The 24,869-nt window shown below is 44.4% G+C and overlaps 2 protein-coding genes and 1 pseudogene across 2 annotated transcripts; 2 read left to right on the forward strand and 1 right to left on the reverse strand.

The window, feature by feature from the left end:
• Nucleotides 1-1,536: 1,536 nt before the first annotated feature.
• LOC121596924 (pH-sensitive chloride channel 2) lies at nt 1,537-16,283 on the forward strand. Its single transcript, XM_041922317.1, has 7 exons — nt 1,537-2,805; nt 14,163-14,272; nt 14,346-14,431; nt 14,507-14,822; nt 14,902-15,060; nt 15,128-15,624; nt 15,699-16,283. Exons 1-7 carry the CDS (start codon nt 2,375-2,377, stop codon nt 15,951-15,953), a joined length of 1,854 nt encoding a protein of 617 aa, XP_041778251.1. The 5' UTR covers nt 1,537-2,374; the 3' UTR covers nt 15,954-16,283.
• Nucleotides 16,284-19,514: 3,231 nt separating this feature from the next.
• On the forward strand, nt 19,515-21,786 carry LOC121596286 (annotated as a pseudogene).
• Nucleotides 21,787-22,121: 335 nt separating this feature from the next.
• LOC121596268 (BLOC-1-related complex subunit 6-like) lies at nt 22,122-23,447 on the reverse strand. The gene is given in 4 exon segments (XM_041921055.1): nt 22,122-22,424; nt 22,495-22,963; nt 22,966-23,058; nt 23,133-23,447. Coding segments are annotated over 4 exon segments (921 nt in total). The 5' UTR covers nt 23,446-23,447; the 3' UTR covers nt 22,122-22,378.
• Between the last annotated feature and the right edge of the window lie 1,422 nt (nt 23,448-24,869).

The raw sequence follows: 24,869 nt of genomic DNA on the forward strand, positions 1-24,869 counted from the left end.
TATGATTATTGATCTTGGGTTTGCTTTAATGCTTTCCTCAATAATTAGAAATATATAAATAGCGTAGCTATGTTAGACTATGTCCTTACTTGATTTTAACTTTATGTATATGGGAAAAAGTGCAAAAAACCCATGTTATTAACGTTAATTATTGTGAGAAATATAGTTTGTATGAGAAATGGTATTACATTTGCTGGTTCGCACGTGATTGAAGACAAATTATCGATCGGCGTTTTTATGTCTTTGTTCATCATCAAATTTTTCTTTAGTTCTTCAGTTATTCATTTATTAGTTTATTTGTTTGTTTATGATTTGAAAATTGATATTTTTTATTTATTAATGTATTTATTTATTTATTTATTTTTTAATTAATTGAATAATTAATTGATGAATTAACTTTTTTTATTCAATAACTGATTTATGTAATAATTTATTTAATTATTGATTTAAGGTTCAGGTTATCCGGTATACTACAAACTATAAAACATTTGAGAATCTATCGCCAAATCGATCACCATATATTGATATATTTGAACTCATAAAAAAGGCCAATTATAAACAAAACAAAAAAAGGCCAAAAAAACATAAAGCAAATAAAAAAAAGAAAATAAGTTTTAAAAAGGAAAATCTAATTTATGTAATGTCTAGGCTAGTTTGTAATAAACGAACAAGAAATCATTCTACATTGATATTTGCTCAATCGTTGTTTGATATTTTGCTTTTATCTATCGTTCAAGTGCAAGTATTTAAAAGAGAAAATAGTATTTTTAAGCGAGATTAAAAACAGATTTTGTTTTGAAATTAGGTTAAAGTTGTTGTGTACCGCAATATTATTCACATTTTATATTAAATTCGCTATCCTAAATTGGAAAGAGTGAACATATATCAGGATGAGAAATACCATGGGAAAAACCCAACAAAACAGCTATCGCGTGCCAGAGGAAAAAGAAGCCCCAAAAGTTATCAGCACAACAACCCACAAGACGTCAACGCGCAGATTCAATTAAGATTTTCTGTTGAAGATATTCAACCCACCACGGCAGCAACATATCACACCGTCCAAGGAGGCGCCGATGGCGTTGGCTAGCGTCGCCATGCAACATTACGGAGCGCCCTGCTCGACGGCTGCTCGGGTAGTGTGCAAGTGCGCTTTTTGTTTCGTGCAACCGCGTTCAAAGAGACCGACCAAACACAAAAAATCAAGCCCTCCGATCGCGGTACGAACACGCGAACACGAACGCCCGCTCGGTTGGCGCCCCGGAAACCGAAGCCTTTCTCCGGGGCGCCCCCAGCATCCACCGCGCCGAACGCTCAAACGCGGTGCGTAGGCTCCATGTCCTGCTCTGCGCAGCGTCACCCACCGCTAACCCCATTATCATACAACAGGAGTAATATCACCCCACCCCAACCACCCGAACCAGTATGCCACCTGTAGCGACCAGCGGCGACCTTTGCTGGTTCGTTGGCACACGCAATGTGCGCGTCGCAAACCCCGTCGCAGCGAGCTGCGCACACACACAGCGCCGAACGAACCGACCCGAGGAAGACGCGAACGTGCGAGGGCGCAACCGCGACCGCGGATATAATCAGTTGCTCGCCGCTCGCGAACGAACAGTAAGAAAAGCAAAGGCTCCGCGCGACGAGCACGCCAAACCCAATCCGGACGCCAAACGATCACGTGCAGACCCGTGCGCAGAACGCAGCAGCCCACGTTTTCCTGTTTCAGAGTTTTCCTACTCCGCCGTTCCGTTCCGTTGTTACGCTGTCTCTCCTCAAGTGGTAGTGGTTGGCTTAAACGTTATTTTAGTGGCAGAAAATAAAAGCAAAGTTTAAATTTTCAAGTGCAGTGGCTTTGTGCTTTGTGGGAAAGGAAAAAGGCATCACACGGCTCCAACGTGTGCTCCACAGTGTACTTCAAAGCAATAGACGTCTAGGAGACGACTGTGTGTGTGTGTGCTTGTGCGTGTTTGTGTGCTGCGTACGCGATCTCCATCCAGTGTGTGCTAGGTGCGTTTCGCGAGCATCAGCAAGGTCAAAAGGTTCTGGAAGGATCGACAGATCCAAGGAGTGGAGCGATGATCGATTAACGCTCTCAAAGGGCGCGTGTGTTTGTGTGTGTGTGTCTGTCTGTGTGTGGAAAAAAGCTCGATCAATTGCGTGGATCCGGTAGACGCACCCAAATCCGATCGATGTAGTCCCTTCCTTGGGCATCCTTGACGCATCCGTTTCCAAATCGCCCGCCAATCTGTGTTCCCAGCGCGTCCCGTGTTGTGCGAGCTCAGTGCATAAGTAGCAAAGCGTGAACACACGAATCCTCCTTATCGGGGTTGCTTTATTGGTCGCTGCAGTACCTAAGATAAGGCGTTTGTAAAAGATGCATTCGCAGGGAGCCGCCGCGTACGTGTTTCTCCAGTGCCTGGTCGCTTTGGTTGCGGCCGTGATAGCGCAGAGCGGTGCCGATCAGCCGCCCACGACAGTGGTAGAGGTGACGGCACACGACAGCGTCAGCATGACGCCACCGACGCCACGGTCACCGTTGCTGAACGAAACGGAGCTGGTGGAGCTGAACCAGTCCGGCAGTACGGCGGTGTTCGTCGCCCTGCCGACCAACCCACCGACCGTTTCGGTCGACAGTTCCAGCACCTCGACGGTGGCTTCCACCCAGGAACCGACGTCCACCACCGAACGGACCATGTCGCCGGAGGAGATACAGAAGCTGCTGCTGCCGCCGGCCACGGTTGAGGCGGACATCTTGCACGTGAATGCAACGGACGACAATCGGCCAGATGCCAAGTCGAGCGGCAAGTAAGTGCAGATAGGAGGGGGGTTGGAGGAGCTAGTATAAGGCAATTACCCGCGATGAGGAACTCGCATTATGGGTGCTAAAAAACATCAATGGTTGATGGTTTAGTTAATGTTTATTAATTTCAGCAAATTGATCATTAATTGAACGCCTTCCACTGATGTCATTTTTGTGAAGGATAATTAAGCTGTAACTCATGTGTTTACGCCACTGTTGTTTTTTATGTGTGTTTGTGGGGATCTCGCCGACACGTGTTCGTCGTCTTTTTCATGTGGGATCAAAGGTGCAATCGACAATTTTGGAAGCGTTTTAACTGACAGGCACGTGTTTGATGGCTACTTGGATGGAAATCACAACTCCTGACGAAATTCTGTGTGGTTCACAAGATCGACTATAGATCGATCACATCAGGGGTCGGGAAACATATCTAGTAAACACCAGTGATTAGTTTTAAGCACTTCACCATAGAAGGAGAGTCTAACACATGTCAAACATACGACCCGCGGGCCACATGCGGCCCGCGAACCCTTTGAATCCGGCCCGCGAAGAACTTTGGCAAAATTTTCAACATTTAGCCTTAATAGTTCGATTAACAAAGTGAGCAGTAAGTTACTCACAGTGGCTGTTTTTCGGATTCTATGCTCCAAGATGGCATGTAGCATGTGTTGTTTGCTGGCGGCTGCTCAAAGTCGGACTCATATTTTCCCATATTTTCTGACTTTGAGGCTTTCTGGAAAATTCGGAAACCATGTATACCCCTCGGCATATCACTTTATTCACTTATTTGATAGGGGTACTCTTTAGCTAGACTTATGAAAAAATCAAGCCGATATCTTTAAAAATCTTTTAAATGCAACCATTTCAAAAAGGTGTGATTTGTCTGAGTCCTATTAGAAGTTGGTAGTCTCTTTCCCTTAAAAAAAGGCCACATATTTTGCGACTATTTGCCGATATAGTGCTAAAATGATGAGTTATCATTATTAGTCATTAGCGTAGTGAAAATGCACCATTTGTTCTTCGTGTGTCGACATGTTGAGGTATTATACGAGGTTTAAAGAACCTGTCCAGGCAGTCTCATAGTTGGCATATATCTGGGACAATGCATAAGAATGATAACATTTCTGGTTTAGGGCGACCGCTGCTAAAGTTAAGTATGAGAAATGTAAACTGCTTTGCGTAATATATTTATATTTCCATGCTTCTTATTTCTACGATTCTAGATACGATTCTAGGTCAAAGAATAAGTCCTTAATGTTTTTCGCCTATCGAAAGCACCATGTGGTATGGAGAAAACAAAACCTGGACCTGGAAATATTCAAAACATCTAAATGATATATTTTGGTATAAAACGGTAGAATTTTATTCACCTCATAATCTCCTCTCCCCACCTACCCAACACCGCTCAGTTGCGGCCCTGCGACAATATTTTCAACTGTAATCCGGTCCGCGACCCCAAAACGAGTTTGACATCACTGATCTCAAGTATATTTTTGCATAATCACTATCGATACATCACCGTCAACTCGGGAATTGGAGATTTTAGTAAAGTCACCTAAAACAACCATTGCAACAACTCGTCGAAAGTTCCTCAATTTATACATTTTAAAGGAAATCGTAAAGTACCACGTCTGTGTTTAAAATTGATTTTGGCTAGCGATCTTTTTGGATGCGAATACAACCAGAAATAATGCTCACTGAGTCGATGAAACCATTCATTAGGCTCTATGAGTGCTACATTGAGAAAATCCCCACTAATTACCTAGGACGTGCTGAAACGGAATAGCTCCAAAAGTGGTTTGCTAAACCGGCAATTGCTAAAATATTATTGTCAATATATTTCAGGTTTCTTTTTCCAAAACAGCTTTATTGTTGAAGAAATAATGTAATCAGGCTTTCTTCACTTGCTAGTATGGAGTACCATAAAGAAGATTGGAAAAAGGAAGCAGACGACAAGACTTTGATGATTTGAGAACCTAACAAATTCTTCTTGCTTAGAACTCTGAATACGCATAAAGAAGACTGGAAAGAAGAATTCGAGCTAATGTAGACACACGCTGGTTAGAAGCAGACGACGAGACGTTGATGATTTGAGGACCTAACCAATTGTTCATGCTGTGAACTCTGAATACGCATACTAAATATAACCATGATTAATGTAATTATTACACAACCTTAATCACCAGCCTGCAAACAGGAAGGCTCTAGGCTTTAAAATCCACAAAACATGTGTGTGAACACACTACGCCGTGTGTGTGTATAGTACACCTACACCGGTGGGGTGCAAAAGAGGAGGAGAGAGTGTGATGGCGGATGGGGTTGGTTTGCAAACTCTTTACCGTGTCGCGGCGTGTGTGGGATGGGGCAGTTGTGGACACGTTTATCTCTCGCTACGGATATATGCAGTCGGTAAATAAGCAGCAAGTGGCCACACAAAGCCACGCTATTGTACCCTTCGTTCGTATGTGTGTGACTGAATGCTGCTGCTGCTGCTACTACTGCTACTCCCCTAGGCACCAAGGCGTTTGAAACGAATGATTCACAGCCTCTTCCGATAAGGGGCTCACCTCCGTGTGCGCCCTTACTTCGGCACTAAATCACATGCGGGCACGTACGGAAGAAATATCTGTATGTTTTTTATCTTCCAGTATTATACCAGCGATGCTGAGGCGGACGTTCTAAGCTAAAGTGGTCGTAAGAAAGCTTACCAGTTTCGGTGGTAAAGTTTCAATTTTCGATGATTAATTGTTTTATTGGCACATCGTGCCAATGACACAATCGTGTCGCCGATGTGAACAGACGCTATTGAAACGCGTCTAGCCGTTGAGTGGTTGTGCATTGTGTGCAGCGCGAAGGTCGCACGCTACAGCGCAAACGGTCGCACGCAATACGCGCCGCAATTGAACGTGCTCGGTAGCGCTGCCGTTGAACGCCTCTGGCGTTCAGTATCCTAGTAGGCAGACCGTTTGTTTGACAGCTCGCTGACAGATCGCTCTGGGTAGACTGTTTTGACAGCCAAATCACTTGAGCTCTGTTGCAACTGAACGGTACGTGATCGTACTCCAGAATGAAGTGATCGCGTCTTGTTTTCAGACCGTTTTTTTTATCTTTTCGCTTCTTCAAGCTTTGAACTTTTGACATTAAGCATTGAAGATGAAAAACAAGTTCATCTGCCTTGACATGGTGTGGGGCCAATCGGAAACAGGTTCACATTCTTGGGGATCTGTTTCATCTTTCCGATGCCGGCTTATTTGCTGATGACCACCCAAATGGAAGAGATGGAATCACTGATTCTTCGAACTCAAGACCTCAATTCATGGATGTTGGAAATGGCTCTCGGAAGAAGTAAAAAAAAAGCTAAAACCGGTTCAAACTGTACCGGCTTCCCACCATGATGACTTCCTGGCAATTGCCCCGAAGGGACAGCACAGTAGCTACACTAGCGTCTAGGGGCTAAATGCTTCAACCGTTGACCCTCCGGTCCCGCTGTACGCGTTTGTGGGACGGGGAGCGGACCTGACAAGTTCAATGTCGCATTCGAACGCAATGAACGCATTTTGTGGCGCAATCGGCACACTGTTTGTGCGCACTTGCACTTGGTTCTTTTGAAAAATGGTCGCCCTTCCCACCGTAGGACCTGTGTCGGTGGTGCGCTTTGGAGTACACTTCATTAGATTCGGGCCCCCCCTCCCCCCTCTCGAACAATAAACACACACACACACACACCCATGTACCCCAAAACGCTTGCGCACACGTTTTGAGTTTATTAAAAAGGTTTTGTTGTGCTTTACTGGCTGTTCGATTTTATCGCACAGCCCATACACAGCATTTCCATTAACGAGGACCTGGAGGAGGCTGCGCGAGCCGGTTGGTCGCACAAATATATCTTGATCGCGTCGATCGTGTCGTACCCAGGCACTTATCTTGCTTTTCGATGTTTTGTTATTTCCTCTCCTGTCTGCTCAACGAACGTAGTTACGAAAGATAAACGAAAGACTGTACATTGTCTGTAGTCTTTGCTGATAATTTGTGCAAAGGCTTTGAGGCATTTCATTTTAAAATTTTCAAACATATGGTCAACACAAGGAGCTGTTTTTTACGTATAATTTCACACCACATTGATACCTTTGTGTTTGAAAAGCCATTTTCGCTCAAAATAGCAATCGATGGCTCATTTAAGGCGTTCACAGCCGCTAGTTGACTGCAGTTTCTCGTTGTCGTTGTCGTACCGGTTTCTAGCTCTTGTGTGCTGATGAAATCATTTCTCGTCTAATTTTGAGGAATCTTTAGGACCCCATGTGACGGTTGACTGTAATTGACAGATCGTGCCAACAATTGTACCAACACCGGTCACATCCCCGGCTTGAGAGTGCACTGCAGTGTGTGAAGCCAGCCAGACACGATTCTGAACCCAAACGCTGGTTCGAAACAAGCGAACGTGATTACCGGGTGGGTCGTTATTCCCGTTTAAATCATTAAATATTTCACTTAATCTGAAGCACGTGAACAAAAAGCGGCTGCGCAACACGGTGACATAAAACCGAGGGCACGTTGAATTTCACAAGCGATTGGTAGTTTGCATCAATGCAAAAATCCATCCACAAAAGACACCAAACTGGTAGGAAATCGATTGAAAACCACACATCCTCTTCAATGTTCAAGGACACGAAAAAAAAGGTCAAAGCACCACGGTCAAACCATCTTCAAATTCCAAGCGCAACCCATTTTATGACTTCCTTCAGAACTGGTTCGGCCGGATATCGGAACGATTTGCTGGTTTCTTTTAGCAGTTTTGCAGTCCCAGAACCCTCCAAAAGATATTGGTTTAATTTATTCCACTCAAAAGAGTGGGGTTTTCCCCCACTGTTTTCCCACCGAAACTGAAACTGACCTTGATCTTGGCGCGGAGTGTGCAAAACGGGCGCTAACAAACATCTCGCAAGCCAACACACGCTCGTCCGGTATGCGCACACGACATACCTGCTACGTGTTAGGATCGGATAAATCACGTGCCGCTTATGTTTTTTTTGTTGTTGAGCGCACTAGAGCACCCGCACCACTACCCTTGGTGCTGTTTGTGAAAAAATGTAAATATAGCCGCGTTTCACCGTAAATGACAGCGAAACACATTTTAATAACCCGGAACCTCTCTCTCACACACTCTCGTTGCTCTATTCATCGCAAGTGTTATACCGGATGATGACAACGGTATACTAGGTAGGTCAGCAACACAGGGAAAACGGTGGTCCCCACCGGACCACAGGACATAATAATCGGAATCGCTAAGGAGCGCTCTATGGCGGTAATTGATGCGGTTGATTGAAACGGTTTTTTTTTTGCCATGCGTGCGATGAATGAAAGTGAATCTCAAGTAGCTAATTAACCCTTGAGCGGCGCACAATTGAAGGGATTATATATTTTTTAAATTATTTAATGCATATGGATTGTGTTTGTGGGGTAGTATGGAAATGTAAATATTTATGCTAATATATGCACATTTATAAATTGGTGCATAAATCATATTTATGTGAAGAAATGAGAAGGGCAATCATTGTGGGAAATATTCACTACCTGTTTTTTATTATTTTATTTTACTGAAGAGAACTTTCCTTGAAGCAATAGAGTTGATTAATAATATTTGTTTAACCCATTACTGCCCAGGTGTGAAAAAAAGTTGATTGAAATGACATGAATCTTAACATTACTCCTAAGTTTGTGCCAGAATGGCAGAGGACGGAAACATTTATTATATATATAGTTCTGAGTCCCCTGAACGTTGGTTAAATGCGGACGCTCCTTAAAGACATCGATATTCTCGTGAAAGTCGAAATGTTTGAACAAGCGGTTCAAGACGCAGGACATTGCCGTTATTGGCTCGAAAGATCCGTATCCTGGGTACCTAAATTGCGGTCTTAAAAACGTATCTGTGTCGTAGTATTGTATGTCTCTGGACGCTTATATTCAGTTTTTGGAGTATTGCCATGGAGCACTCCAGCGATAAACAGCGCTTGTGTATTGCTTCTCCTGATCGCGAATGTCTCCAGCCCGAGATGTAAGCAACGTGACGCGTAGGGCGGTGGTGTGCTAGGATCGTTCCACGGCAGTCACCGAAGCGCGCAGCGAGCCAAATCTCCGCGTGTGGAAATGACACAATACTGCAATACTCCAAGATTGGTCTGGCTGATATAACGGTTCAATATGCATAGGATCGTCAAAGTCTATCGTAATTTTAAAAAAATCTAGAGTTCTGTTTGCCCGTCTAATGATCCCGTCGTAGTGTTGCGAATAATGACTGCAGGAAGGGTGAAAACCCACATCACACTTCAAACAAACATATGTAATGCACCGGTTGCAATATCCACATCTTGGTTGAGTTGTAACGTATGAAATTTGGAGACGTTTCCGTGATGCAGTCCTCAACTCGAACGACTCAATAATATGCCCGTCATGGGTTCAAGCCCAGAATGGACCGTCCCCCGTAGCAAGGATTGACTATCTGACTATCCGCCTACGTGGTAATGAATTAAGTATCGAAAGCCTTATGAAGTCTCGAAAGCTGGCATGTCCGCGTAGGACGTTCCCAAGCGAAAATTTTCGGACGATAACTCACACACTCCCATAATTTGACTAGCAATATATGACTGACTGTATGTGTGGTTCTTTCATTCGAAAACATGGCTAACACGCGGTTGAAGTTATGTGCCGAAAAAAGTCTGAATCTCGTACACTGTTTCGTTTGTCAAATCGTGCACAAAATATCAATCGAAAACACAACCGAAAAGTGATAAATTTACTCGCTTGGGTTACGCCAAATAGAAGAAGAAGAAGATGAAATTTGATACGCTTTAAAGTTAATCCCAATTTTTAAACAGTTTTACTCGTTTGTTCTGATCCTTTGCTAGATATATCTGTTTACACTTGCCTTGTTATGTTTTGTCTCATATTTAATAAATATTTTAAGAGATATAAAATGGAGAACTTCGATGCTTATTTTTGTGTGTTGAGTTTATGTTAGAAACTGCCGCTCCAACTAGGAAATATTGAACAAAATTAATTTATTAGGTCGGCACTATCGGTGCACCAAAAACTTAGTTTTTTTTATTCTCTTTTGTCGCTTATTCACTCTTGGATATTTTCTTGCTATTGGCCTGTTTACGTGGTTTCCTTGCCTTTTTATCTCTTTACGCTTTTAGGATATGCTTAATAGAAACAATTGTTCGTTGTTATATTTTTTCATTATTATTATATATACTTTATATAATTATATATTTTGGTTATTATATACTTTGGCTGAGCAAAACGCAATAGAACGTGATTGCTGGCACTGGTTTTTGTTTGCATGAATTGGACTCTAAAAACTTTATTATTATCATAATATTCTATCAGGGAATATTCTTGCTAAAATAAGTTTGCATAAAAATTGAACATAATTGTCTTTTGTTAATAGTTCCATAAAAATTAATAACAGCCATCCTGCACTTAATCCCTTTACAGTCAAAGGTTTATTGATCATACGTTTGGTCGAGTAGCAGCTCTTTAAAGAGCAACAAAAAAAACGTACCATTAATGAGTGTCACTAGCACTTATTTACGCACAGATAGCCCACGATGACTTTATTACGTTCAAGCACGCGTCGGATGGGGCGATGAAGCAAGAGCAAGAAACAACCGGGTGAAGTAAAACAGTAAATCGCCATCGATAGCTTCCAATTACTTCCCTATTGCCGGGTGTTGCACCGTGCTTAACCGTGGCGGTACACCACGAAGCCAGTGGATCGATTTTGCGTTTGCATACAAATCGACCGAATTTATGAAAACGTGTCGTAGCACGTTTCACTCCCCCTGGTTCACTCCCTTCCCCCGATTAACCGATACAGCCAGGTAACACCCTGCCGTGGTGCACGCACCAGGGCCAACAAACGGGTACGCAGGTTTAATCGCCTGGCAGGCGAAGAACCTTGCAACGACGCCGACGGCCACCTCCCGAGACAGTACGGTGCTGCATATTAAGTGCATATTCTGTGTGCAGTCCGCCCAAACAATGTCTGGTGTTTGCAAACGCCCGTTACAACACGCTGAAGATTTCAAAGTCGAAGAATCTCCACACGAATTATAGTCAAGTTTATGGACGGGTCCTTGATCTGCCGCGAGCTTCCGTAAGGTGGTGGGGGAATCGATTGCAATCGCAGATGTCGTTAACCTTATTGCTTAATCGAACAAACAAATTAATTTTACCGCACGCACCCACCAAGCGTCCTTATCACAGCAATGCATGGGAAGTAAATTTGCCTTGCAGCTTGGAGCGCGCACTTTGGGATGCGTTACCGAGCATCGATCGTAAATTAAATTACAACTCATGTTGCAATTAAACCACGGACACGTCTAATCGTAAAAAACTTTTTGCGGGATCTTCGGGGTGCGTAAGAGGGGTAGTGAAGAGCATATTAAGAGAGGTCGTGACTGGTGTCGAAATGATCGAGGTGCGCCAACTGCGTAACGATCGAGGTGCTACAATGCGATCTCCGACGTGCGGCAGTGCAAAGCCGCTTACTTTAGCCGCGACTTTTTGGGAGTATATAGTCTTTTTTTTTTTTGTTAAATTAGTTCATTCACTTTTGATATTTTATTTAGGTAAAGCATTTTTATAAGGATTTTTTGTTTTGTTATTTATATTTTTTTTAATTCTTAACAAATTTCAAATATTTTGTAGCAATTATGAGCCATTGTTTTATTGTTGGAAAGACTTTTTTGATTGTAGAAAACAATTATAAATAGCATTCAAATTAGTTTTACTTTCCTGTAGCGTAAGATGCAAAACCGCGATATGCGAGGTACGGCATTTCTGTCGAGTAAATCAATAGACTTCAACAGCTGCTGTTAGGCGACGAACCCTTGCTGTGAGCAACCAGTTGCCTTCGCGGGTGCTTTACACATATTTCACTACATTTTAACGTTCTTCCTTTAATGTCCTTCTGTTTTATGTTTGTTTGTACTTTTACTCTTGTTTTACTCTTGTTCTATAAGTTTACTTTGAAACTAGTTTAAACCACTAATACCTAGTTTAACTTAAGCCCGCTATGAGCGATTAAACTTAAACTCCAATGCACTCTATTGCCTTCAACAACAGAAGTTTAAGGACAACGATCGAAACCATTGTATAAGGTGCCTCGTTTGGCTTCCGTTAGCTCTAATCCGTCCATCGGCTGTGTATTGTGCGTCACAAAAGACCGCCAAACGAGCAGTGAGCGCATACCCCGTAGCAACAAAACGCACCGCAAATTGACATAAAGCGGGTGACGGTAGCCAAAACCATCTTCCCCATCATGGGCACACCCGGCAAAACTTCCGCCTGGCCAACACAGGCTCGGTTCAAGTTCGTGGCTAGCATCTGCGCATTACATCGCTGGAATTGGTTTCGTTCGGATTTCGTTGGTTAAGTTCCCATTTATAGCCACATTTATCATCTGGCCGCCCGTGGTGTACGAACGCTCCCTCCGAACAATTCCCGCAACAGCAGCATCCACGAAGGAGGTGGAAAGAGGAGCCCACTTTATCAACCCATTAGTGAAGAAATAAACAAGGCCAAACAAAAAGCTAAAGTAATGGTGGCTGACATGAGGTTGGTGCGCAATGAGGCATGGAGAAGAGTCTTTATAACGCGCACAACAAACAAACAACTGCACATCATCTTAATGCGTATCTACTACTATCCAATCTCCGTGTCTCCGGGCCGGATCGTTGATGATAGGGTTTGGCTTCGTTCGGTGTGTAATTTGACATCATACGTCCTCCGGTGGCGGAAGAGTAAGAGCACGCTGCCTGCCGATAGTTTGCTTTGCAAGTGCACTTGCACGTACTGTTTCAGTGTGGCTTGAGTATTTCTATTTTTACGATTATCATTCCCCATTGAAATGTAAATTAAATTAAACCTTGGTTTAAGAGAACTGATCGGAAAGGACTAAGCAGAGTAATCTTGATTTGTATCATTTCCTGCAATTTCTTAAATAAAAACAATCGAAAATATTAATCACAATTTGTATCGCTTATAAGGGGGGTAATAAAAGAAGAGTTCGCACTTTTGCCAAAACCAAGCCCAAAGACCTTCCACGGGATTATGGCTGTGTGTTTTGTTTTACAACCGATGTGGTCGTTTGTAACATGTTGTGTTGTGTAAGTAATGCTGTTCTATTCCCCTGTAGCCAGTAAGGTCAAGGTTAAGGTGGAGGCTCGAGAGCCTTCGAAAACATCGACCAGTGAGCTTCAGCACATGACATCACACTGTGCAGATCAGCCTAAATGACCTAAATCGGTACTAATTCCCATAGATGATTTCCTGTAGTGCCTTTTTCATTATAAACACAATCAGATAACTTCAGTCAGAGAGGATTATTTGTAGCTTTGTGAATAATGATATCCAACTCGTTGCCAATTTGAATGAATTCTTTTAAAAAGAAGGTACGGTCGATAAGAGACTTTTTTTTAGTTTCAAATGCGCCCAATTTATTACTGTAATTATTGTAGCTGATTGTTAAACTAGGTAAGGATCAAAACATTTCGTATTGCAAAGAATTTTAATGGTTTGGTTTGTTTACCAAGAAAACAAATGGTTTGTTTGGTTTGAATTTAATTATTTTATAAATTGTTTACCATGAAAAAAACTCTTCTAAATTAAAAAAAAAACCATTTCGCTATTGTTTATCTATTTCGTAAAATTTATTTATCTTGTTAAATAATTTATTTGGCGATTTATTACTAACCATTTTCCAGATATTTTAAGATCATTACTAAAATTTATTGACAATGTCACAACATTTTTGTAAACAAACGATTGAAAAATATGTAGAAATTGATCAATTATTAAAATCATTCGGAGACATTCAAAAATCCTACAGAAACCATGTAACAAATGCATTTTTGAGCTGTCCGTTGGACTGTTCAATAGAAGCGCTGGCTCATCCTGACCGTTCCCACGCTGCTTGGACTAATTATTCGGCTAAGTGATTAATTCAATTCTACTAAGCTAGAATAACGCACTCATAACCAAGACGATCGTTATAATAGGCTAAGAAAAATAATCTAAATCGGATTCTATTTTGCTAATTTATACCCTTTACAAGTACTAGCCATTCCTGTACCATACGAACATGACAAGCGTCAACAAAAATGTTACGGTTTCGCTTAATTTCCTTTATCAAATGACTTAAATCGGCCTAGCACTGTGCGTATGGCAATTCAATTTGACGTTGAAACTCTTGGATTTGACAGATTTGAAACTGTCTCGATCCGGCATAGAGTTTTTCAATCATAATCATAGAATGTGCTCTATTTGAGATCTAATTGCTCATTCTATTTTCTCATTACAGAGACTCTGAGTGTCCCACGCTAGAAGGAGCGGACCATCTTTCACAGACGCAACTTCTGACGCGATTAACACACGTCTGTCGGTACGATCGGCTAGAGCGTCCCAAGCGAGGTAAGCTACAAACGCGACGATTCCATTATTGCAATAACATGCAAGTTAATCATTGAATGCTGCCCTTTTCCAGAATCCATCAACGGTACAAACGGCCCGGTAAAGGTGTACGCCCGTGCTTACATCTATTTTATGCAAAACTTAGAAGCACACGATTTGGTAAGCGATCAGCAAATGCGCCCTATTTCCGAATCCTATATTCTAACCCTATTCCACTCTTCCCACTGCCTACAGCAATTTAAGATACACGCACTGCTCCAGTTCCGCTACGTCGATCCGCGGCTGGTGTTCCGGGAGGTGGCACCGAACCGAACGAAACCGATCATGGGCGAACAGTCGCTGCGTGATCTGCTCTGGGTGCCGCACGTCTTCCTCGCGAACGAGCGCAGCTCCGACATACTGGGCACGGCCGAGAAGGACATCCTCACCTCGATCTCACCCGACGGTACGGTGATCGTATCGACGCGCATCAGCGCCACCCTGTACTGTTGGATGAATCTGCAGAAGTTCCCGTTCGACGAGCAGCACTGTTCCACCGTGCTGGAGAGTTGTACGTATCACGCGTCCATCGTTTGGAGAGTTGTGATCGTTTGAGATGGTCGGATTGATGAGCCTTTTATTCCTCACAGGGATGTACAATGAGGACGATTTGGTGCTACTCTGGGAGCACAAGTCCCCTGTAACGCTGGCCCCGGAGCTGCATCTTACGGAGTACGTGCTGCTGGAGATGTTTACCAACGAGACGGTTATCAATGCGGATCTGAGCGATCTTCGCCATGGTGCTTTCGGTAGGTCTGAATACTGATGACACTAACCTGATGAAGGACTAACGCTCCATTCTCGCGACACTTTCAGCTGGTAACTACAGCTCGCTCAGCTTCACCGTACATCTGGCGCGCGAGATGGGCTTCTACATGATGGATTACTTCATCCCCTCGATCATGTTGGTCGCTATCTCGTGGGTCACCTTCTGGCTGCAGGCGGATCAGTCTGCGCCCCGCATTACGCTCGGCACTAGCACCATGTTGACGTTTATTACGCTAGCTTCCGCCCAAGGCAAAACGCTCCCGAAGGTCAGCTACATTAAGGCGTCCGAGATCTGGTTCCTCGGCTGTACCGGGTTCATCTTTGGCAGTTTGGTTGAGTTCGCCTTCGTCAATACGATCTGGCGCCGGAAGCGCAACGTGGAGGTGAAGAAGGTTAACAGTAAGCACGTGCTCAAGCAGGCCATCACACCGCGGCCGGCGCGCAAGGACATGAGCGGACTGCACAAGTCACACTCCTGCACTTCGCTGGCCGACTCTGCCACGACCGTTTCGGCCAACTCCTTCAACAACTATCTAACCGTGCATGTAAGCATATAGATTAGTGCGTACTATTCCTTTTAAATACAATATGTTTAACCTTTTTTTTATCTTTTTTCCAGTCCATCCCCCAAAAGAGCCCCAGCAGTGCCACCCTGCCCATCATCTCGACGACCGACGTCGACCGGGCAATGACGGAAGCCTCCAACGTTACGATCCAGATCGAGGGCCAAACGAGCAACGTGAACGGAAACGGCTGGACCACGATGACACCGCAGGAGGTGGCGATCTGGATCGACAAACGGTCACGCTTCGTCTTCCCGATCGCGTTCGTGATCTTCAACATATTCTACTGGACGTTCGTGTACTACGTTTGAGGAGGCCCGGCCATACAAGTATGGTTTACAGTCATTGGGTTGTTTTAGTTGCAAACAACGATCCGCCTAATTCGGCCGGATGCACCGGAAAGTATTATACTGCGAGGCAGCGAGGGACGACAGCCTTGTGCTGGCCTTGTAGAGTCGCCTTTTTGTGTGTTTGTGTGTGTGTATGTGTGTGTGTTTCTAAGTAAAACACTTTCTTACCGAAGATTAAACACTTAGCGATAATTATTTATTTGAACGACGTGCCTAAGACCTACCTACTGTGTGCATAGTTATAAACGAAACAAAAAAGTGAATAAATCCTGATACAACAAGTTGAACTGAGTAATTCTGAGTGTTTCATTTTGGGCAGGGTATTGTAGAGATCGATTACTACTTCTGCAGTGAAATAAAGATATCATATTCTACAGAACGCGGATAAGGGTTGGTTCGAAATCCTAACAATTTATCATTAAAAAAAACATGCAGGTAAATTTCTGGATCAATTTTGGAAATTTGAATTCGTCAGTGAAGGATATCTGATGACAACTTCGTTGTTCTATATGATCTAGTAATGTGTCTTATCTTTGTATCACACATGAGCTACCGTTCTTCAAGCAAGAGTATCCTCTCGGACGAATTAAGGTCTTGTTAACAATTATTGATCAGCTTTGTTAAGGTCTAGTTGGCACAATTCGATGAAAACAGTAATGAAAATTAAGCTTCTAATGGTAGCGAGATCAAGCTAAAGCTACACATGGTTGTCAGAGATCACTTCAAAACACCATTCAGGAAATTCAGATTCTGTATCTAAACTAGTGATGGCTAAAGTTGACAAAAGTCCGGAGTCGGCTAGGATCCGATTTCGATAATTTTGGAACATACTTCGGAAGGTAGGTCCACCCAGCATTTTGCAGAGTCGTTTCGAATCGTCTGGCGCTGTCCAGAATCGCCCGGAGTCGCTTGGAGTTGTAGTCGCCCGGAATCGTTCGGAGTCGTCCGGAGTCATCTGATGTTGTCCGTAGTCACCCGGAGCCAGAGTAGTCCGGATTCATCCGGAATCAGTAGGAGTCGGCCTTCGATACATTGGCCTTTATACGAAGTGCACGTGCAAAGTGAAACACAAAAACTCAACGAAATGAAATGCCTGATCACATGCACATTGCACAGGACGGGTACAGTTGGCTCCGACCAACTCCGATTCCGGACGAATTCGATCGACTCTGAACAACTCCGGACGACTCTGAATGACTCCCTAACAATCCGACTTCGTATGACTCCTGGCGACTCCGGGCGACCTCGGGCGACTCCGGGCGACTCCGGGCGACCTCGGGCGACTCCGGGCGACTCCGGGCGACTCCGGGCGACTCCGGGCGGCTCTGGACGACTCTGAACGGCTCTGAATGACTCCGAACGACTCCAAACGACTCCACACGACTCGGACTCTGGCGGAACTAGTGATTTCGATTTTGCCGGAGTCGGATTCGGACTAACAATAGCCGGAGTCGGATCGGATTCGTGTGTGAGAGCGCTCCAGAGAGCACATCACTAATCCGAACATAGCGTTAAAATGATAAATATGTCACTTATTTTTTCATATCATGTTGTGTGCAGAAAAAAACATCTTCTCTGAAATTGTAATGCAATGTGCATTCTTTCCTGGTATTGAGTTGAGGGTTGAGTTTTTTTCTGTCACTCACTGTGATCCCTGGGCAATCGTTCCATCGTATGCTGTACGATGCCATCTTCTAGCCCTCGAACCTCTTGCCGTAAAGAGACATAACGCACTGTGCCTTTTCATCGGTGGTCTTCTCAGCGGTGGTCCATCAACTCACCGTCTCTGTTGTCCCGCGTCAGCATATTGCGCACCATCTCGCCCGTTTAGGACTAGAAATATTCTGCGGATACCCCAGCTTCGATCCAGGTCGGCTGGTCGGTCAGGCTCTATGATTCGTAGGTCTGCGGAGTCCAATGCTAGCTCCGATGCATTTGACTTCGGGATATCTTCAGCGCAGTTCAAAGGTAGACTTCGACTCCTGCCATGGCCTATGTAGTGTTGTGATTTACTTATATCATCACTTCTGTAATAATTGCTGTTGTAGTGGAACATCTTTATTTAATTTGTAAATCCTGAACATTTTAATGATAATTGTAAACGCTTTCTTTTTTATCTTATATTCACTGTGCTCGTTGTGAATTAAATAAATTATAACAATAATAATAACAATAAAAATCTCAGGCAACAAACCGTATGTTCAGTGTGTTCATGCACTTCTTCACCCTGCTGCATAATTCTATTGGTTTTGGAGCATAATGAAGGCCTCGACTGCTGATGACTGACTATTGACATAACCGAGCTGACTGATTATTTGATTATATTACGTACAGTCTCTCCGTTTGTGTCCTTGCGGCCTTGGTTTAATGGACTCAAAGTGGATCGAGCGTTCATCCGAATGATGTCACGACTCATGTCGAATCATTTTGCGTTGAATTCTCATCTACAACGTTTAAATCTGGCTCAGACACTGTGGAGTCGGATTCCACGATGCTTGAAGTGGAATACTTTGATACAGTATGTTTTGTTTCAGGGCAGCCAGGCAATGACTAAATCTGGAAATACTGCATTCAAATGAGCAAAAGGCCAAATAAATTCGACACGTTTCTGTCGACCTGCCACTAAAAATAACGCCATAGCCTTCGAAGGAAGCTAGCTCCACAGTCGCCGCAATAGACCTGAACAACCATCCATCGCTACGAAAGACAAACACACCAGAAACCCAACGATTTCCAGACACGAAGATCACTGTCAACAACAACAAGCAAACAACAGTATAATTATTATAATATTACAACCGAGTATGCCCGTTTTAAGGCAAAACAAGAAGTGTAAATTCCTTGAGAATTATGTAAACCGTTAGCACAAGAAGTGTTAACAATACGGCTAGTAAAAAGCCGTATACTAAAAACTAAATAAATTAAAACTAAATATACAGTTTTTTTCTTTATTTTTATACAGACTTTGAGCCAATTGGTCTCATTCGCCTCTGATAAAATATACAGTCAATCCCAGACCCAAGACAGTTTTAGATACATCACACATTTTTTTTTTAATTATTAGAATATCTTTTTGTATAAAACTTTATCCGTAATTTCCCATACTTTCTTTCAATGGATGTATCCAACAAAATAAAAGGTAATAATTTCAAAAACTTGTAATTCGGAACATATTCAAAATCGCAAGTCGTAAGTGACTCGTTAAACAGAGTCAGAATATAGAGACCGGCATACATCATCACCGTTCAGGTAACATTTTAGCTTTAATAATTGTTTATACTCTTGTAGTTTGAGTATCAATTATTTGGATAAAATTTGGAGTTAAACAGTTTTAAATTTGTATAAAAATATTTTAATATTTTTGGAAGTTGTGTGTAAAAATATGTGAATAAATTAAAACATTATTTATCACAAAAAAAACTATGTTTTATGCCAGCCGCATGCATGGGACGCAAGCATAGTGCAGCATAGGTGCGTTCCGATTTGTTTACGTTTATGACGGAACAGCTTTCAGCTGTGTTCGATACCACAAACACAGTGAAGCAGTACCGTAAAGGGCATCGGTGGCCGGTTTGTGCCCGAGCCAGTCTGCACTTTGCCGAGTCATCTGCACATTCGTTGCTAGCAGTAGTAGTAGTAGTGGAGGTGGTAGTGGTGGTCGTGCAACCTGTTGGAGAGATCCGATCGACACTGACACTGGCTGTCGTACGCACCCGTCTGTATCGTAATCGCACCGCACCACAAGGGAGAGAAAGTAGTTACGCGAACAGTGCGGTACTATCGGTAAGGCTTATTTTTGTGAGGTTTGCAATCAGAATAGCGATAAGGTTTTATCTAACCTTCTGTGACCCGGTGCACCCGTTCATTAGTAAGCGTTGATAGGGAAGGAAGGGATCACGCTTCGCCTGATGCCAACCAAGTCCCGATAGCTCAGGTTTCTCCTAAGCCCGTTCCACACACGCACAGAAATCGCATACATTAAAACTTTCACCTACTAACTCGGGAAGCTTACACGCTCCCTTTTGGCAATAGTTTTTCAGTAACCGGCGGATAGCAAGCACACACAATGGCACGGAACCGCATGCTCGTGTACTTCTTCACCCTGCTGCACCTGGTGATCGACAACGTGCTGTACCTGTGCCTCAAATGGTACTGGGGCCCAAGCAAGCGGCGCTGCCCGACCCTGCAGCGCAAGCGGCTCCTCGTCACGTACAGTGCGGTCGAGCTGGCGCGGATGATACGTACGCGCGAGGTGTCCTGTTACGATGTGATCAGCGCGTTTATCGATCGCCTCAACGAGGTCAACCCGCTGGTGAACGCCGTGCTCGACGGTCCGTTCATCGATGCGCTCGAGGAGGCGCGCCGTATCGACGAGCGGCTGCAGCAGGGCACGATCGGTGAGGCCGAACTCGCGACGAAACCGTTCCTGGGCGTACCGTTTACGACGAAAGACAGCACGGCGGTCAAGGACCGGCTGCACACGCTCGGTATCGTCGCGAGGCGCACGGTCAGGGCGAACAACGACGCGGAGTGTGTCCGGCTGTGATGAAGGAGGCGGGCGCAATTATTATCGCGACCACGAGCATACCGGAAATTAATCGATGGTAAGCGGTGGCGGTGGCTAATTATAGTGCGCAGCATGTTCCGGGTGTGTGTGTGTGCCTCATGTTTGTTTGTTTGTTTCCGTCCCACACACACACACAGGCAAGAGACACGCAACAACATTATCGGCCAGACAAACAACCCGTACGATAATCGGCGCACGGTCGGCGGCTCTAGCGGAGGGGGGAGGGTGCGCTTCTGGCGGCTTGCGGGACACCGATCGGATTGGGTAAGATCGCTGCGGGTGTGTTTAGCATTTTGCCAATGTCTAATGTTTGCTTTCACTGTGCCAGGAACCGACATTGGAGGTTCGATCCGCATGCCCGCCTTTTACTGTGGCGTGTACGGGCACAAACCAACCACCGGCATCATCAACACACGCGGCTGCTCGTTGCGCACCGGGCGCGAACCCTCCACCATGGTTGTGGCCGGACCGATGACCCGCTACGCAACGGATCTGCTCCCCCTCATGCAGGTACTGGTGGGTCCGGAAAAGTGCACCAGCCTGCGCTTCGACGAACCGGTCGATGTGCGCAAGCTGCGCTACTTCTACATCACCGAATCGGGCGACATTAAGTGCAGTGCGGTGCAACCCTCGCTGCAGAAAGCGATGGACCGCGGGTGCAGCACTTTGGCCAGATTGCACCGGCCGGTGTGCGGAAGGTAACGCTCAGCGGCACCGACCGAACGACCAACATGTGGCGCTACTGGATGACGCAGGAGCCGGCCAACTTTGGCACGCTGCTGGGCAATGGGAAACCGCTCAGCCCGCGTGGAGCTGGCCAAGAAGCTGACCGGCCGGAGCGAGTACACGATGGCGTCGATCTACTCGCTCATGGATACGCTGCTGCCGCAGGAAAAGGAGGACGTGATCAAGGAGCTGACGCGTCGCTGCGATCAGGAGCTAACGGAGCTGCTCGGTGACGATGGGGTACTGTTCTACCACAGCACTACCCACGCGGCACCGTACCATTACGGAGCGTTCGTGAACGTGTACAACTTTAGCTACTGGTGTCTGTTTAACGTGCTGCACGTACCGGCCACCAGGTGCCGCTCGGGTTGGATGGGGATGGGCTACCGCTTGGCATACAGGTTGTGGCGAGTCGTAACCGGGACCGGCACTGCTTGCTGCGGTGGCGGAAGAGATCGAGCGCGTGTTAACGGACGCATTCCACCGTTCATTGTGGATTAGTTGGGGTGTTTCTCAGTTTCTTTTTCGCCCTAAGGACAGTCGAATACGATGTCCAATATTGATCGATCACGGAGGCATAGTGAGGTGTAGGTCAGTTGGGTTATATTATTTATTCGTTAGCTTATGCAATGGTCGTGTTTTTTGTTCTTCTTTGTGGTCGTTAAATTAAACTCGTAACAAATAATATACTCTTCTTCCAATGCGGTCAATTATCGTTGTTCATGGCTAGTAAGAGTAGTAGTCGAGGGAACTTTTGAGTCATTTTGGGGTAAAAAGCACTTAACAAAAGCCTCTCTAAACTGAACGAATTAACTTAAAATTAAAAAAAAATACTATTTAATGTCGGCATAAAGGAAGGGGTATTAATAAAGGGACCATAACATATAGAGCACGGAGGGATTGATTTTTGTTGCACCTTTGCGTGGCAATGGCGAGCTTCGGGGCGGTCGAGCTATACTCCCGCAGCCCGAGGTTGATTAATTTTTGGTAATAAATAATCTCTCATACTTATATAGTACCAAATAGGCGGAATGTGTACATAATTCTCACGCGCAGCTGTAACAATGCCTCTCCCTGTAGATGACTGTCACGTTCAAACGTTGCTTTCCAGCATGTCGACAAGTCGTTTAATTTCACGTCTGCAATTGCAAAGACAAACCAAAAAGCGTTACATAAACGCCCCCCTAGCCCCCTACGCGCATTACTTACATTCTTACTGCTAGGGCTTCGGCCGGTTTGATCGTTTTAGAAATTTCCTCCGCTTTGGCCATTATCGTGTACATACACTTGATGTTACCGTCCATGCAGTCCGTCAGCTTCGTGACGGAGTTTTTGTAAATCTCCACATTGTCCGCCGTAATGGAGGAGATCGAGTGCAGCACGCTGCACAAGCTTTCCGACAGATTGTCGACCGATGCGGCTAGCGCTTGCGCCTCGCGTTCGATCTCGTTCAGCACGTTCGGATCGACGGACGAGGCCGATGCTGGATGGGGAGCGACGAATCCACTCCCGTACGCCATCGGTCCTCGGCTGCTGCTAGTACCGGGCAGCGTTAAATTAGCACCGCTAGTGCCGGGACCAAAGCTTAGCCCGCTGAGACCACCGGTAGCTGCCGAGGGTGTGCTTTGCCGCGAGCTGGACAAATTGCAAGAATCCTTCCGTGTGACCGTCACGGGCTTGCTAGCTTGATTTTGTACTCTAAGTTTTCCGCCACAAAGTGCGTCATGTTGCCGTCCACCCGTACGGTTCCTTCGAGGTTGTATGGGAATGAAGCTGGCAGGAGAAAGAGAGAGCGAAATTTTGTTTTATTTAGCAAAAGAAAACCGCGACAAAACGCTGCTCCATACCTTTACGTCCATCACACACCAAGGAGTCGGGTCGTTTTTTCGTCTGCGAAGACGACGAGGACGAAGATGATCCGTCCGGTTGGTTACCGTTGCTAGCACCACCGTCCGTTTCTTCGGCAGCCGCTCCTGCGAACAGGTTGTGCGTGTAGGCGATTTCACTGTACGATTCCGTCATCGCCGATGGAACTTCTTCGCCTAACGTTTCGTCGTATTGCTCGTGACCTTCGAAATCGTCTCCAGCATCCTGCCGCATGTCACTCTGTCGGGCAGGAGCAGCGAAAGGATTTTTTCTACGATGGTCCGCTTCGCTCATGGTTCTCTCTTTCCATGCAAAAAAAAACTCAACTTCTAACACCTCAACAAACACTTTGAACTGTTGTACGTTTGACTAGATTAGATTATGCACTATCCATGATAATGCGCGTGTTACGTACACATTGGTAGCAATTATGGTTAAAACAGTAAAAACAACGCGAAAGGGATTACATGGTCGATATTTTTCTTGCCTCTGTTGAATTTGTCCTTTTTCGCTGCTTTTGTGTGTTTGTTTTGATTGCTATATCATTGCTGTCACTCTAAGGGTTGCTGTCAAACAAACTTCCCCTCCCGGCAAATGCAGCACACGGGATGCGTGATTAAAAAAGTTGGACACCAAAAAACCGTTAATGCAGCTTGCACCAACCAACGGACGAAACGACGAGTGTAGTGGACATATGAATAAAAAGGAATGGATCATTGTAAAGTTCTCCATGAGGCATTTTTACGTCTAAATAAAGGGTATAAAGAGCATATACACACAGAAAGGGTAGGAAAACAGCTGCAATGTATATATTTAAAAAAAACTTGGAATGCAAGTAAAATTCAAATTAGTTGATCCTTATTCTTATCCCTATTTTTTCTTTCACGTGGGATTGGCTTGAAACACGGGTTGGTTGAAAAAGATGGGACAGAATTAATTCAATCGCACCACTTTCAGATGTTTCAACGCAGTTTTAAAAAATGTGCACGTTCTTCTCGGATAATAATAATTCAGGTCCAAATATGTTGCTGCAACAAGGAACCCTCAAACAAACTTGTTTATTTCCTCATGTGACACAATTTTCCCGCCATATAAATTTTGCTGTTCTTGAATTCAATTTGGTAGTAGATGTTCTCGACTTTTTCATAGAATGAGTTCTGAAAAAAATAATCCCTCCTGAACTAAAATAGATTCCTTATCGCATCATATTTGAATAATGGTCGACATAACAGAATACTGTCACGGGCGAGTTTAAAGTCCAAGATGACCTACACACTCGCGTTGAGTAAAATTTAGAAAAAAAGCGATCCTAGTTCTAGATAGTTCCTAAAAAATTTGCAATCAGTATATTCAATTACAAATGTTGGCAGCATCCAGAAAAGTCGGGAATCGTTGGGTTCGTTCGGATTCGTCCGAAATTGTTCGGAATTCTCCGTAACCATCGGAATCGCCAAAATATTTGGAATATTCGCATTAGTGAGAATCGTAGTCGGACGGTATTAGTAAATGTAAGCATGAATGTGTGTGATTTATAAATATTTGTTTTTCTATCACTTTGTGCATATCTTTGGCGAGTGAATTGATTGTAAATTTTTTTACGGAACGATAACTGAATACGGTTTGTGGTCGATGTTCAATGTAATTTCATCCGTCATACATCACCTAGCTTCTATAGAAAGCATATCAAATTACACGCTTCAACTTGCTTCCCTCGCAAG

This window comes from Anopheles merus, chromosome 3R, assembly GCF_017562075.2.
Source record: "Anopheles merus strain MAF chromosome 3R, AmerM5.1, whole genome shotgun sequence".
In the NCBI taxonomy this organism is placed as follows: Eukaryota; Metazoa; Arthropoda; class Insecta; order Diptera; family Culicidae; genus Anopheles; species Anopheles merus.

Excerpts from the sequence above, each read along its gene's own strand:
- LOC121596924 (XM_041922317.1), top strand. The coding sequence starts at position 2,375 with ATGCATTCGCAGGGAGCCGCCGCGTACGTGTTTCTCCAGTGCCTGGTC. Across the intron at positions 15,061-15,127 it reads TCTTCGCCATGGTGCTTTCG|CTGGTAACTACAGCTCGCTC; the intron begins GTAGGTCTGAAT and ends CGACACTTTCAG. Across the intron at positions 15,625-15,698 it reads ACAACTATCTAACCGTGCAT|TCCATCCCCCAAAAGAGCCC; the intron begins GTAAGCATATAG and ends TCTTTTTTCCAG.